General features: G+C 40.9%; 1 protein-coding gene across 3 annotated transcripts in view; it reads left to right on the plus strand.

The window, feature by feature from the left end:
• The first annotated feature begins 3,599 nt into the window (after positions 1-3,599).
• HPSE2 (heparanase 2 (inactive)) overlaps positions 3,600-13,742 on the plus strand; it is a 538,231-nt gene continuing 528,088 nt past the window's right edge. For all 3 annotated transcript variants that reach the window (XM_006925894.1, XM_006925895.1, XM_006925896.1), the window contains exons 1-2: positions 3,600-3,961; positions 6,882-7,039. In XM_006925894.1, coding sequence (XP_006925956.1) covers positions 3,672-3,961; positions 6,882-7,039 — 448 coding nt within the window. In that variant the 5' untranslated portion in view covers positions 3,600-3,671. The remainder of the gene's footprint in view (positions 3,962-6,881; positions 7,040-13,742) is intronic.

Here is a 13,742-nt window from a genome sequence, read left to right on the forward strand (position 1 = left end):
AGTATGGATATCTTGCAGCAACATTGTATGCTACAAAGTAGAATTTGGCCATAAGCACTGGATATATCATTGGTCCCAGTCACCAGTCCTAGTACTTTTCTTGGTTATTGGCATATTTCCACTTGTCTAAGATGAAATGATAAATATTACAGTGAATTTTTATGAAGCTGAATTTATTCAGTACAAACACTTGCTCTTTATTTTCACATATTTCAACTTTTTTTGGCTGTTAAAATATTCTTTTAGGAAGTAATAGTGATAAGTAGTTGATAGATTTTTTTTAAGGTCCTTACTAGACAAAATAAAGAGCTGGCAAATGTATGTCAGCTCTTCCCCACTAGCTAATATTATTTTGAAATCCTGTAGTCTGGAAATCACTTAACCAGTTAATCTTCAAGATTTCTTATAGGTCTGGGAACCTTTAAGACTCCTATATACCAAAGGAATTTATCTATAAGGACCGTTCAGTAACATCAGGCAGAGCATTTCCAAGGAGGCTTCAATGCATCTAGTTCCCAGTAATTTATATTTTATGCAGAGACCCAGTTGTTGCCCCCTAGGAAATTATAATCTAAGACAGAACAGATGCAGATTGTTGTCACCCAGCACATAGAAGATAGGATAGAAATATCAGTCTATTACATAGATTAAGAATTGGCAAAAACCATGATATGAGGTGTGGGGGCTAATTGGAAAGAGTAGCCATGTGGAGCTCTATAACCAAACTAGAGCAAAGGACCAAACAATTAGGTCATCTTGGAATCAACCAGGACTATCTGGAACCCCTTAAATGTTATTGAATTGCTTTCTTTGCCTCGATGTCCCAAGGTTGGACATGACTATAGAATTTCAATGGCTAGACTAGAGAGATGGTTTTCATCAGGAATTTTTAAAAAAGGATTTTGTATTGTTTTTATTTTTATACCACATACAGGTTCTGATGAAAACATCAAATACTGGTTAAAGTAAGTAGGCCACCAAACAATTACAGAACAGTTGGGTCCGCAAGCAAAAATTGTGGATAAAATTCATAATTAAGCAGATTCTCATTATACCCAAGTTCATCCTTAGTCGCAAGAGTAGATATTTTTTTAAATTTTTTCCCCAGCTTTATTGACATATAATAGACAATTAGTTGCTCATGTTTACATTGTATAATTCAGTGAGTTTTTTTTTTCAATTATAGTTGGCACAAAAGTAGGTATTTTTTTGAAAGGTACATTAATTATAGACATCTAGTAAATGATTTCTTTATTTTATTCATGTGGTCTTCCTCTGGTCCCAGTTAATGTGGCTTCTAAAAGTACATTCACTTGTAAGCCAGGGATGTTTAGGCCCTCGAAAAATCTGTCTCCTTGTTAAAAATATATAATTGGTTTTAATTCTGAATATAGCAAATGAACTAATGACTTCTGAGTTTGCAAGATAAAAGTATTTCCTGGAGGAGATGACCAGGAAAATGCTAATAACTGGGGAAACAAATTACTGAACAGAAATCTGACAAAGTTTACTATTACAAATAAAAATATTTTCTCACATCCTTCTTGAGAGCAGTATATAATTTTAGTGTGTTGAGCATGATTTGATTTGCCAATAATTTATTTCACATACATCTATTGAATGCTTGTGTCTGGAGATACAAAGGTGCATTAAAATCTTTGCTCTGTCAGGCTGTCACCATCTCTAGGAGATTCTCAGTGCATATTTTAAAGTTACAATAATTTCTACTGGAACTTATACCATACCACACACACATACACAGAAACACACCCATATTTTAAAGGATCTAGGTGTGTTAGAAAGTTTCAGGAACTGAAGGAAGCAGGTCTGAGGGACCTACATCTATTAGACCCACATCTAATACTTAAGTATATAGCAACTTGGTATTATTTATTATTTTTATTTTTTAAAATCATTTTTTATTATGGCAACATTGGTTAACAAAATCCAGTAAGTTTTAGGTATACAATTTAACAGTAAGGCATATCTATATATTGCATTGTGTACAACTTGGTTTTTAAAATCATCTTTAAATAATACGTCTTGAGTTTTCTTTCTCTTTTGGCCTTTTCTTTTTCCTTTTATGTGGTCCTACTTCTAGAAGATCTTCATGGCACTTCCCAGTCTAATCCAACCTAACATCAGTTGAAGGACATCTACTCTAGCTCTTCTCAGATTCCTTAATCCTATCTGGGGAGAGGGAAAGGGACACAGGGTGCCATTTCAGTGTTTGTAGGCTCCAAGACTGCCCTTTGAGCATTGACCTTTGGGAGAAAATTTGCTCTACACTTTATAGTTTTGCCTTTTTGATATTAGGAGGCCCTGGACGCTCATGTATACCTATACTGCATAAAGTAGTTCTCTTCTGCAAAGTATTTGGGCCCATTTTGTTTCAGAAAGAAGCCAAAAGTGGACCCAGCAGTCTGACTCCACAAACTGGGCCTATCCTTTCCCTGTGCTAGGTACCGTGGGTCCCGGCTCGCTGAGCTGCTTAGAGCAGGTGATGCACCACTTGGTTCAGGGCTGTTCTTGTGCATCCAGAGTTACGTGTGGGCCGACTCTGGCAGACCCCTGGACGAGTTTGAAAACCTGTGTCACTCTGTTCCTCTCCAGCGCATTTCCCAGCAGCACCGATAAGCCCAGGGTTGACCTCGAGGAGGGGCAGCTTTGCTTGTGCAGTGAACTAGAGTGGCCAGGCAGTAGCTCTGATCAGCGCAGCACCGCCCAGACTATCCAAGCACAGAGCAGGTTGCTTTGACTTAGTCTAAGTCAGTGTGTATTGAAGCCTCCAAGACACTTTCGCTTCGGCTGCAGGCAGAACAGAGAGCTACCACAGCCTGGGCCCCTTTGCCCCTGCGGTCAGATAAGCCCTTTGACCTGGTCACTCAGTGTATTCCTTCTGACTACTCTTTGCCGTATTGAGGTCAGAGGATGCTTCTGAGTGGCTGCCCATCGCATCGTAGAGGTCCCGACTTGTGTCCATAAAATCTCCTTCTGTACTCTGTGCTTTGGCAGGAATCACAGTCACCGCTGCAGGACCCCTCTGCAACTTAACCATCCTTGCTCTGCAGCTTCGACCCAAAAGGAAGGGCCTGTAGCGGACGAAACACCGGACGCTGTCAGGACAAACAGGCGCGCGGCTGGTCCGGACTCTTTAGCGCCCAGGGCTGGCGCTGAAGCTTTGGAGTAGGGGAGGGAGCTAGAGCCGCCCTCCCCAGAAGCTCGCAGGGAGAGAATTAAAAACAAGACGTCCCGCCCCGTACCCAAAACTTTACGACAGTACTGTTTCGATCCCTCCCTCCGCTTCCTGACCCTAGAGGGTTAAATCAGGAGGGTACAAAGCCACCCCTTCCTCCTACTTCCCGCCCCCACCCCCACCCCCTTACCTTTAAAAAGTTAAAAAATGTCTGCAGTCGAAATCTCTTAAAGGGGCGGTGCTGGTGAACGAGTACTCTTGGCACGAGTCGCTGAGAAGGCTGGCTAGGGGCGTGAGTTCGCTCTACCAGCACCAAAACACAGAAGAAAAAAAAAAAGAAAAAGAAAAAGAAAAAAGAAAGGGGGGGGGAGGAAGGGAAAAAAAGGGGGGGGAGAAGACAGACACACACTTTAGATAAGGACAATTAGTCACCAGCGAGACCCTGTAGGAAGAGAGGTTTAAATCAGAGGGTTTAATGAGGGTGCTCTGTGCCTTCCCTGAAGCCATGTCCTCCAGCAACTCCTGCCCCCCCTCGTGCCTAGCCCCGGTGGCTCTCTTCTTGGCTCTGTTGCTCCATCTCTTCCTTTCCTCCCAAGCTGGAGACAGGAGACCCTTGCCTGTAGACAGAGCTCCAGGTTTGAAGGAAAAGACCCTGATTCTGCTTGATGTGAGCACCAAGAACCCAGTCAGGACAGTCAATGAGAACTTCCTCTCTCTGCAGCTGGATCCGTCCATCATTCATGATGGCTGGCTCGATTTCTTAAGGTAAGGCAGGGGCTTCGATGGATCATTTTTTTTTTTTTTTAATAACAACCCTCACCCCTTCCTATCCCCCATTCCAAAGGGGGAAGAAGAAGAAGAAAATAAGTCAAGCGGATCTCTCAAACAGAAGAAAGGAGGTTTTCCTCCTCCTGGAATATTTGCTGTGAGGCTGTAACTGGTGATTGAGAAAAGCAGTGTTTTCTATTAAGATGCACATGTTTGCAATGCAGAAGGCATTTCAGAAACTTATCAGTTATGACTGAAAAAATGTTTTGCTTACATATATCCACAATTAGCCTCCCCATCTTCTTCTGAAAAAGAAACAAGAGGTTCAGGACAGTTACAAAAGCGAAGAAAAGGCTTCGAGCAACAAAGACCCTAGAGGAATGGATGTGTGTGTGTGTGTGTGTGTGTGTGTGTGTGTGTGTCTGCGTCTGTGTCTGTGAGTGTTCAAGTGGGGATCGCATGAAAGTGGAATTTTCCACGGAAGAGTCGTTTCAGCAGTTGTCTCCCACTTCCAGACAAAACGAATTTTAACAGGGGCTTGAGCAGTGGGCAAATTGGGTCAGATTAAAATTTTTTATTTTACGTCCTCCGCTGTCGTCTCCAGACTTCAGGACTTTGTAAGACGCTTCTTTATAGACCGAATGGAGAGTCCCTCCTCCTTAAGTCTCCTGCGGTAACTGCATAGTTCAGTTTTTCTTTAAAGAAAAAAAAAAAATCCTCGCTCTGGTCATAGCATATATAAGGAGAGCAGAACGGGTCCTAGAAAATACTCGGTGGATGTTTAGAAGTTTGAACCCGGCACTAGCGGATTAGTAAACCCGGAGGTTTGTGATCACGGATCCCCTTACTCTAGAGCTTGGAATCTAATTGGGCTCACCCTTTCCCTGGTTACCGTTAAGTAGTTAGGCAACCACGATCCCTTCTCATCAGGGACAGAGTTGCAGTGTAAAATAAGAAATAAATCAACTGCAATGTTGAATCCAAGTGTTGAGTCTTTAAAAATTCCCTCCAAATTGGAGCCTCAGCTGTTGGCTCTCCGTGAGAGCGCTGAGCGCTCTCATTCCCTCTTCTCCACCCTGAGGCCGCGTCCACCGCTCCTTTCCTGATTATCTTTCACTCCTTGCGAAATTCGAGGTTTGATTCTCAGCGTGCGCTTGCCTCTCAGCTCTCTGAATTATTCCAAGCCTCAGCCGGCTCAGTGGATGCCGCAGGTAGCAGGAGGCGCAACGTGGGGGCATTCCTTCCACGTGGAGCGAGCGCTGCCCAAAGACAGTGGCTGCCACCACCGCCTCCGCCTTCGCGGCCGTTTTGGGTCCTGCCCGCGCCTCCGCTGGGAGGGCGGGAACAGCTCTGCGCGGCCCGGCGTCCTTCTCGGAAGCTCTTCTGTGCAGCAGAACGCGTCTCAGAGCTTGTCCCCAGGTGGGGGGCGACAGGGGTTTGCCGAAATACACGCCCCACTTGCGTTGCACTTCTCCAGCTGCGCGAACTTCTTCAGGGTTCCTTTTTAAAAAACCATCCTGTTAGCGCCAGATGCTTGCCACAGAAAAGACTCTGGAAGGCGGCTTTGGGGGGGAGGGGGGAAGAAGCCGTGGCGGGGAGCATTTGCATTGGCTGTGCAGGCTTCCGGACGGACGGTTGTTGGAAATGCCGTTTCCGTGGGGCCTGACTGGCGTGGCCATCCCTGCCTGCCGTGGGCCCACGCGACGCCGGGATCGCGCCGCGCTGGAACGCAGTTCTGGAGTCCTTTGCCATCCGACTGCTGGAGACCGCCACCACGCAGAAACTCTCTCAAAGCGGAGTCTCCGTTTTGTTTTCTCTCGTATCCACCCCCTTTATGATGCTCTCCTTTTGGATTTGGTTTTCAGAACCTGAACCACCAAAGCATTAAAAATAACAAGATCTGGAACTCAACACCTAGACCCCTAAGCATTAAGAGCAGCTCATTGCTTTTTCTCCACCCCTTCCCGAAGTAGCAGCGCTTGGCTCTTAAAAAACCTATTAATGGAAATCCTGAACCTCAAAGACGTAAGAAATGCTATTGTTCTGGTGCTCCTTGAGTTTCCTCCGTTGTGCAGGCTCTACATTTCGGCAAACCTCACTTCCCAGCGCTTGCAAACAGCTGCAAGTAGGAAGAGAAAAGATGGAGCCCATTGGGGGATGGAAAAGAAGATGTTACTTTTCTTGAGATCAGGCTGAAATATTTCAGGAGCAAAAGAGATCTTGCCTTTACTGTGCAAGGCCGGGCGTGAGGTGATTTCGCAGAAAGACAAGGATTTACCCCGGGAATCTCTTTCGCTCTGGGATTTGGGAGATGGATGTGGTTGCTATAAGGTAGTGGAAAAGGAAAATTAACTTTGGCATAACAAAAAAAATCTCCTTGACTTAAGGTGCTTGGTCTGAGAGAAAGAAGGCAGGGTGCACCTCCACGGATGTTGCGGTACACCTAGGCGCAGGAGGCAAATACCAGTTTTCAGTGTAGAAGTTTGGCAAAAGTTAGAGCCCGGCGGTCCGCGCGCTGCACGTCTCCGCCAGGAGCGCTTTCCCGGCAGTAGCAGAGCCAGGCAACTGCGCCTTAGCCCTGTGTTCTCAAAAATGTTTCCCTACCCCATGCACACTGTTAACAAACACAATCTAACCCTTTGGAAATAAGTACCTTTGGCGAGCAGCATCGGGGAGTCTGAGGGAGAGGGCTGCTGCCGGGATCCTAGCTGGCAGGGGCGCGGGGCGCACGCGAGACTCCGCGGAGCCACCAGGATCCCGCCGGGACAACCGGCTGGGGAGGACACAGAGGTGAACACAGAGCCCCCTAACCCCAGCCAGGTCGTCCATAGAGAGTGGGTGGAGGGCTTTGCTCGGTGCCCCGCGGCCTCTCGCCTTCCCCCGGGACCCTTTCCTCCTTCTTTCTCTACTCCTGCAGCTCCAAGCGTCTGGTGACCCTTGCTCGGGGACTTTCGCCTGCTTTTCTACGCTTCGGGGGCAAAAGAACCGACTTTCTGCAGTTCCAGAACCTGAGGAACCCTGCAAAAAGCCGCGGGGGCCCCGGTCCGGATTACTATCTCAAAAACTATGAGGATGGTGAGAAACTTGCTTCCCATTCTTGTGGGATGGAGAAAGTTTGGGGAGTGGGAGCCAGCATTCTGTGTGTGTGTGTGTGCGTGTGCGTGTGCGTGTGCGTGTGTGTGTGTGTGTGTGTGTGTTGGGGGGTTGTGTGTGTGTTTGGGGGGACAGATTTGGAGGAGAGCCTGGTAGAAGCCCTCCTCCCCGGAAAAGCTGGTAGCTGCGGGTGAGGGCACACTGGAGTGTGGAACTCCTGATGTGATTGCACACAGGGGGCTGGCGAGGTTGTCCTGCACCAACCCGGCTGCCAGCCTTCCGTGGCCGCCAACTGGTAGTCAAAACAGGCAGATTAGTCCTGTGGGGAGAAGATGCAGTGGGAAAATTCAGGCAGGTTCATAGGCTACTAACGGATCAGGCTTACGTTTTATTCCTAAAATTCTAGGGAAAAAAAAATACCTATTGTTTTTCTTATTTCTTGCTTCCCTGAGATGAAGATTTAGCTCTTTTTGAAAACCTACTCTTAAGTTTTCTGGAATAATCCCTTTTCTATTGGTCCCTTGTTAGGGAAGGTTTGAAAATCTCTATAGTTAGTTCTTCAGACTATTTAATCTCAGAGTCACATTTCTTTTTTTTGTTTGTTTGTTTGAAAATGGGGTTATAAATGCCAGCCTTCTTTTTCTGCCAAGATCAGATGAGTTAACTGTTGGGCTTTGAAAACTCCAAACCCTATTCCAGTGTGAGAGGCCAGTCTTTTTACGGTTGAACCGTCTCATTTTTACTAGGGAAAAAGTGAAAATGATATTTAAAAAATTATTTAAAGGGTTTGGCATTTATGAACTTTCTGTGCGGGTAGAGGGACATACCTTTTTTCAAATAGGGAAGATGGAAATTGGTGAGTCCTCAGCCTCTGAGGCTGTTTAGATTGGATAGAAGAAGCATTAGTGTCCATTCTTGGAGGGCTATCCTTGTCCTGCTGTTCCTCCTCATAAGTGAGCTACAGTTTTATTTTCAAAGAGTTCAGGGACAGTTTCTCAGAGTTTCCTGGATTTTGTTACATCTTGTCCTTATAAATCAGCAAAACAGGGAAATGCTGTTGTATTTTTCTGGGACTTTCACTGAATGGAAATTCTGGAGAGATATTGAGATTCATTTCAAGGGTGGTTGAGGAACTTTTTTTAAGTGCCAGAATGGAGGAAGAGAGCAAGGCTGAGGATTCTTGAGTTAGAAATGTAGTAGGACTTACTCTTTTATACCATTTGCCAAGGAGTTTAGGTGTTTAAGGCTACATCTTTCTAAAGGTAAATGTTATTGCCATAAAAACGTGGATTGGAAGTAGATTTTGCTGTGATTCAGCATAAAGTGGTGAAAGGTAAAAGATCCTGTACAGGAGCTCTGATGGTAATTTGACCCAGGGCCTTATAGCTCCTAGGGTCACTGTCAGGTCTGTAATCAGACACAAGAAGGGAGAATATTAATGGTTTTACTGATGAAACAGCTCTTCTATTAATCTATTTGAACTACTACTTTTTTAGTTTGTAGAAAAACTTGTAAGAGCCCCAGGTACTACTTGGGGAGGTGGGAGAGGGGAAAGGACCATTATAAGTTATAGGAATTGGCCTTTCCCTCCCAAACTTGTACCTAAGATTATATTACTGATTCATTGAGAATATGAGATCAGCTGAAAACGAAGGATACAATTCGTTTCCCTTTTGTAAAAGGAGAAAGTGGGCATCATGGGGAAAGAGAAATGGGCAAAAGGCTGTACCCCATAAAACTTCATAGAATTAAAAAAGTCAAAATTGGAAAAGATCAGTCCTCCCACTTCAGGGGCCAGTGACAGGATCATTCCATATGGAATCCTTTTCTTGTTTTGTCCAACCTGGTATTAAATATCTTTAGGAATGTAGTTTTCACCACTCCTGTGGGAGAGTGTTCTTCTGTCTCATAGTTTTTGCCAGCAAATTTATTCTGAAATTTCCCTTTATAAATATTACCCAAATATTTATGATTATTCCTCTTTGAATCTTTTAGATGTCTACCATCAAAATAATTTCTGTCCTTGGTGTGTCAGCTTCAAAAAAAAGAAAAAAGTTTCTTCATAGCTGTTTTTTTTTTTTTTATCTAGACTACCTGGATTTAATTCTTTTAAAACTTTCTTTAAAGTCAGTCCTTCCAGACACTAATCTGCTTTATTGCTCCTGGCAGAACTCCCTTTGATTTATGTCTCCCTGGTAATAAGATGCTCTGAACTATATCAGTATTTGAGGCCTTAGCAGAGTTAAAGAGAATGGGAATGCCCTATTTCTGCCCTTTGATGCTCACATATCCTTAAATCACCTTAAATCATATTATTGTCTTTATTGTTGCACGTTGCATTGCAGAATTCACGGCAAAATTGTTTTTGGTATAGTCCCAGCAACTTTGCAAACATTATACTTCAGTGGTTACTTTTCAACCGGTGATAATTGTCATCATGAGCATCTTAAAATAATTAGGTCTTCTTAGTAAATTACCCTGTAATAGACACTTAGGGATAAGCACCTTATTAAAATAAAGATGTATTGACTTAAACATAATGTAGTATAAGATACACCTATTGGCACATTGTGAATGATACAGTGAAGAGAATATGGAACTTGAACTTAGAAAGCTGCATTGCAGGCCTGGCTTTATCACTTATATAATGTATAGCCCTCAGCTTGAAGCCTCTCTATCACATATGAATGACGTTATTACTTGCTGGGCATTGCTTCTGTGAAGGTAACATGTGTAAAATATTTTGTCAATTATAAGCAGTATATGAAGGTTAAGAATTCTTTTATTAGTGTCAGTTTCAGAAAAATTAATATTTAAAGTGGGGTTATGAGTGAATCAGATTTGGTGAGAAAAGTTTATACAGAAGAAAGGTGATGGACTTAGGGAATTGTTTGAGAGGACTAAGAGAATATAGAAAGAATTGTCTTTAAGGAATGGAGGCAGAGAACATAGGGTGGCTTTTTTTGTGTATGTGGTAATGAGAGAAGAGACTAACTTTAGTTTTGCTATATAGTAATATTAAAATGAACTGAATAGTTCCAACTTGGGTAAAATACATTTTTCTGGTTAACTCATTCATACTGCTACCTTGATGTTATTTTTTTGTTGTTATTCCCCCTGAATTAATAGTGCAATTAACAAGTCATGTGGCTTTTATTTTCCAAATACTTTTTAAGCACTTTAATGCAACTGCATTTTCTAGTTCTAAAGCTACTGTTTATGTATCACTTAGGGAGCTTCTTTGGTTACTCCTTTAATGCAATTACCTATTCCACTCTATGCTTAGGCAACTTGAATTTCATAAAAACGTGGTGATGATGGAGGAATAAAAATAGGATTGTTCTTTATACCTTGGAATCTTACCCTTTGCCTGACTTCCTCTCTGTTCTCTGTGATGTTATGGTTTTCTTGCTTCCAACAAAGAAATCTTGGATTAGTCTTTTGTTCATAAGTTTATTTTGCTCCAGTCTACCCCTCTTTGTTACATATTCAGTGTGCTTTATTTGTATGCCTGTCTCTTTACTGCCATAACCACAACTTTAATGAAGATGTATACCATTTATTATGCACATCAAAACCCAGCTTAATATTTCTAAAATATATTTATCATGTCAGTCTTTTGCTCAAAAACTTTGATTATTTTGGATTGCTTACAGAAAATGTTCAAACTCCTCAGCTTGGCATTCAGAGCCTTTTACATTTCAATTGCAGCTTATCATTTGTACTCTATGAAAAAAGCCCTTTTATTACAGTCCTACTTGATTTCGCTGTCTACTTAAAGCACTGTCTCAACCTGATACCTTTGTTCAGCCAGTATATCTCTACTTTGGATGCATTTCTCTTGACTCTGTTCACATCTCACCCCCTATCCTACCCAATTCCTTAAGGTCTATTGCAAATGCCCCTTATTTTCACAAAGCCTTTCTCAAATAGGTCATTCCTTGATGATCTCTTTTTTCTCTGGACTGTTGTAGCTTTTACTCTATATGCTGTTCTTTTGGCCCTTTCTGCCTTGTTTTGCTTTCTAACTTTTCACATATACATATTTGTTTGTTTTACCTTTCCAACTAGAATGCACATTCTTTATAGGAAGGGATCATAGCTAACGATTGTATATCCCAAAATGTCTGTCATTATGTATGACATGTAGTAAAACTTCAGCAAATATCTTAGGTTAAGAAAACTGTTAAAGGCACTGGGAAAATGAGGTGACCAGTGAAGAAATGAATAAATACATACACAAAGATCCTATTCATTTTTCACCTTCAATGCATACTCCCAAGAAGTCCATTCTTAATGCTTAGTTGAATATCATTCTTCATTATTTTAACCATGTATTCTTTATCTTTGGTCGTTGTCTTGGTTTCATACTATGCATTAAATCAACTTTAGCAACTGGTTTAAAGCTTTGCTCTAGACCCACACTATTTTTTTCTTTATTGTATCTGTCTTGTCTTTGCTTTTACTTTTGCTTTTTCTTGTTAGCCTTATGTAGTTTCTATGCCTAATTTTCCAATTCCTGATTTAATACTGCCTTTTCACAAATTTAAATGTTTTTATCTCTATCTCCTGATGATTTTTCTCTTTAGAGAGCTTCTGAAATCCTAAATGATGACTGTGTGTACACTTTGTAAACTCTAAGGTACTATACAACTATTAGTATTGTTCTCCTTTTTCCAGGAAGTTTTTCCAGTTGTTTAGTGGAGGTGAGGCAATTAATTCTTTTTCTTTCTGTTCCCATTCCATTAATCATAAAGACATATGACATAAGAGCAGCACAACTGCCAAAATACATATTTGCCTTGAACTTACCCACCTATCATTATCTCATTTTATTTCACATAAATGTTCCTTGAAATTCAATTACACTTAACAAGTATTTATTGATTATCTACTTTGTGTATAGTTTCATGCTAGACAAAGAATGGCAGAATATCAAATAAATAAAAGATACTGTCCCAAGTCACTGTTAGAACACAACAATAATAACTACTGTAGGCAAGATCCACTAAGTGGTGTTAAATAAGTAGGCAAAACTTTAAGGTAAAACAGGATATTTGCATAGCCTCAAAGCATCTCTGTCATATTAATTAATTAATTATTGTGGTGGTTTTAGCATATATCTGCAAGTTCTTTGATATTTCTCCCTCTAGTAAGTGGAGATTGACTTCTTTCTTTTTGAGTGTGGACTGTATTTAACAACTTGCTTCTAAAGAGGCAAGTCTGTGAAGGGGAAAATGTTAACTTTACAGTGGAGAAACTGACATCATTTTAGCAAAGTGATCAAGGTTAACAGCAGATAAGTCATGTTGATATCATGGATTCATAACTCTCTGTAAATATGAGAAAACACTAGTCAAACACAAATTGAAGGACACTCTACAAAATACCTGACCTATACCCTTTAAAAGACACTGTCAGTTCCTGCTGTCAATCAACTAATAGCTTAGTAAGATAATATACTGATAAAACTGAAGAGTAACACAAAGACAATATAGAATGAAGTGCTAAGTGGAACATAACAGTTTGCCAAGGTATCACAGGAAAAGTAGAGATGAATACTTGCCTTAGGTGGGAGTTAGACCCATTTTAAAAGATGGGTAGATTTTGGAGAAGTAGAGATGAGAAGACATTTAACTCAAAGGAAAGAGCATAAAGCAAAGCCTGAATATATGTTTGGATAGTGAGGAGACCACCCTGGCTTTATAGAAGGTACATGTTAGAAATTATCTTAGTTCTAGAACATGTCACGTTTTTTTAATAGAAGCCTATTTGCTTGTTTTTTGCTAATTCAAAAATGTTTGTAATTTTAAAAAATATAAAAATAAAGTACATGTTAGAAATTATATTAAGAAATGCTCATATTGCTAGAATTATGTCTAAATCAGGTTTTAAGAAGTTCTAATATATTTCTGTTAGCTCCAAAATATGTAATAAAGAGGAATAAGAAGGTACATGTGTGAGAGAAAAGGTTGGTTGGGTAAATACAGATCAGATTATGAGAATCTTGCATTTTTAGGAATAGTAAAACAAAATTGGCCCTATAGGAAAATAGAAGCCATTATAAGTTGTTTTACTCCATTGAAGAAGGGGAGGACACATTTTCAACATTTTCAACAATCACCCCACACATTCATGTACTTTATCTAGTGTGTTATAACTGCACTTGGTCAGGTTTGAGTTATGAAGCATGTTTGAAAGGTAATTTAAAATTGAATTATTAATTTGATTTTCTATTACAGGGTATATAAAATAAAGAAAAAGTTTTAGAATTTGCTTGATAATTTTTAGGTTACTCTTCCTTCCTTCATAGAGTAAAAATAGTCTTGTATTTTATAACATTCATTCATTCATGAATTTACGCATTGAACAGACATCTAGTTCTAGGCCCCTGTTTGAAACAGAGGCTGAAAAATGAACAAGGCCCAAATACTATTGTCATATCATATGCTACTGACCTCTTGTCACTTCAGCAGCATTAGGCAAAAGCAGCTTTTAGAGATTTTTAGACCGAAGAAAAGCCTTTATTTCAGCTTCATTGTTTGGCATTTATTATTTGTCTGCTAGCAACGTTAGGAGGATTTGATATAATTTAATATTATATTAAAGGATGAATTTCTGTAATGTTTGAAATTTGGTATACAGGTCCTGAGTGCTGGCTGCAGCTCATTCTATCCCTATGAAT

The sequence above is a fragment of the Pteropus alecto genome, unplaced genomic scaffold (assembly GCF_000325575.1).
Source record: "Pteropus alecto unplaced genomic scaffold, ASM32557v1 scaffold88, whole genome shotgun sequence".
Lineage (NCBI taxonomy): Eukaryota > Metazoa > Chordata > Mammalia > Chiroptera > Pteropodidae > Pteropus > Pteropus alecto.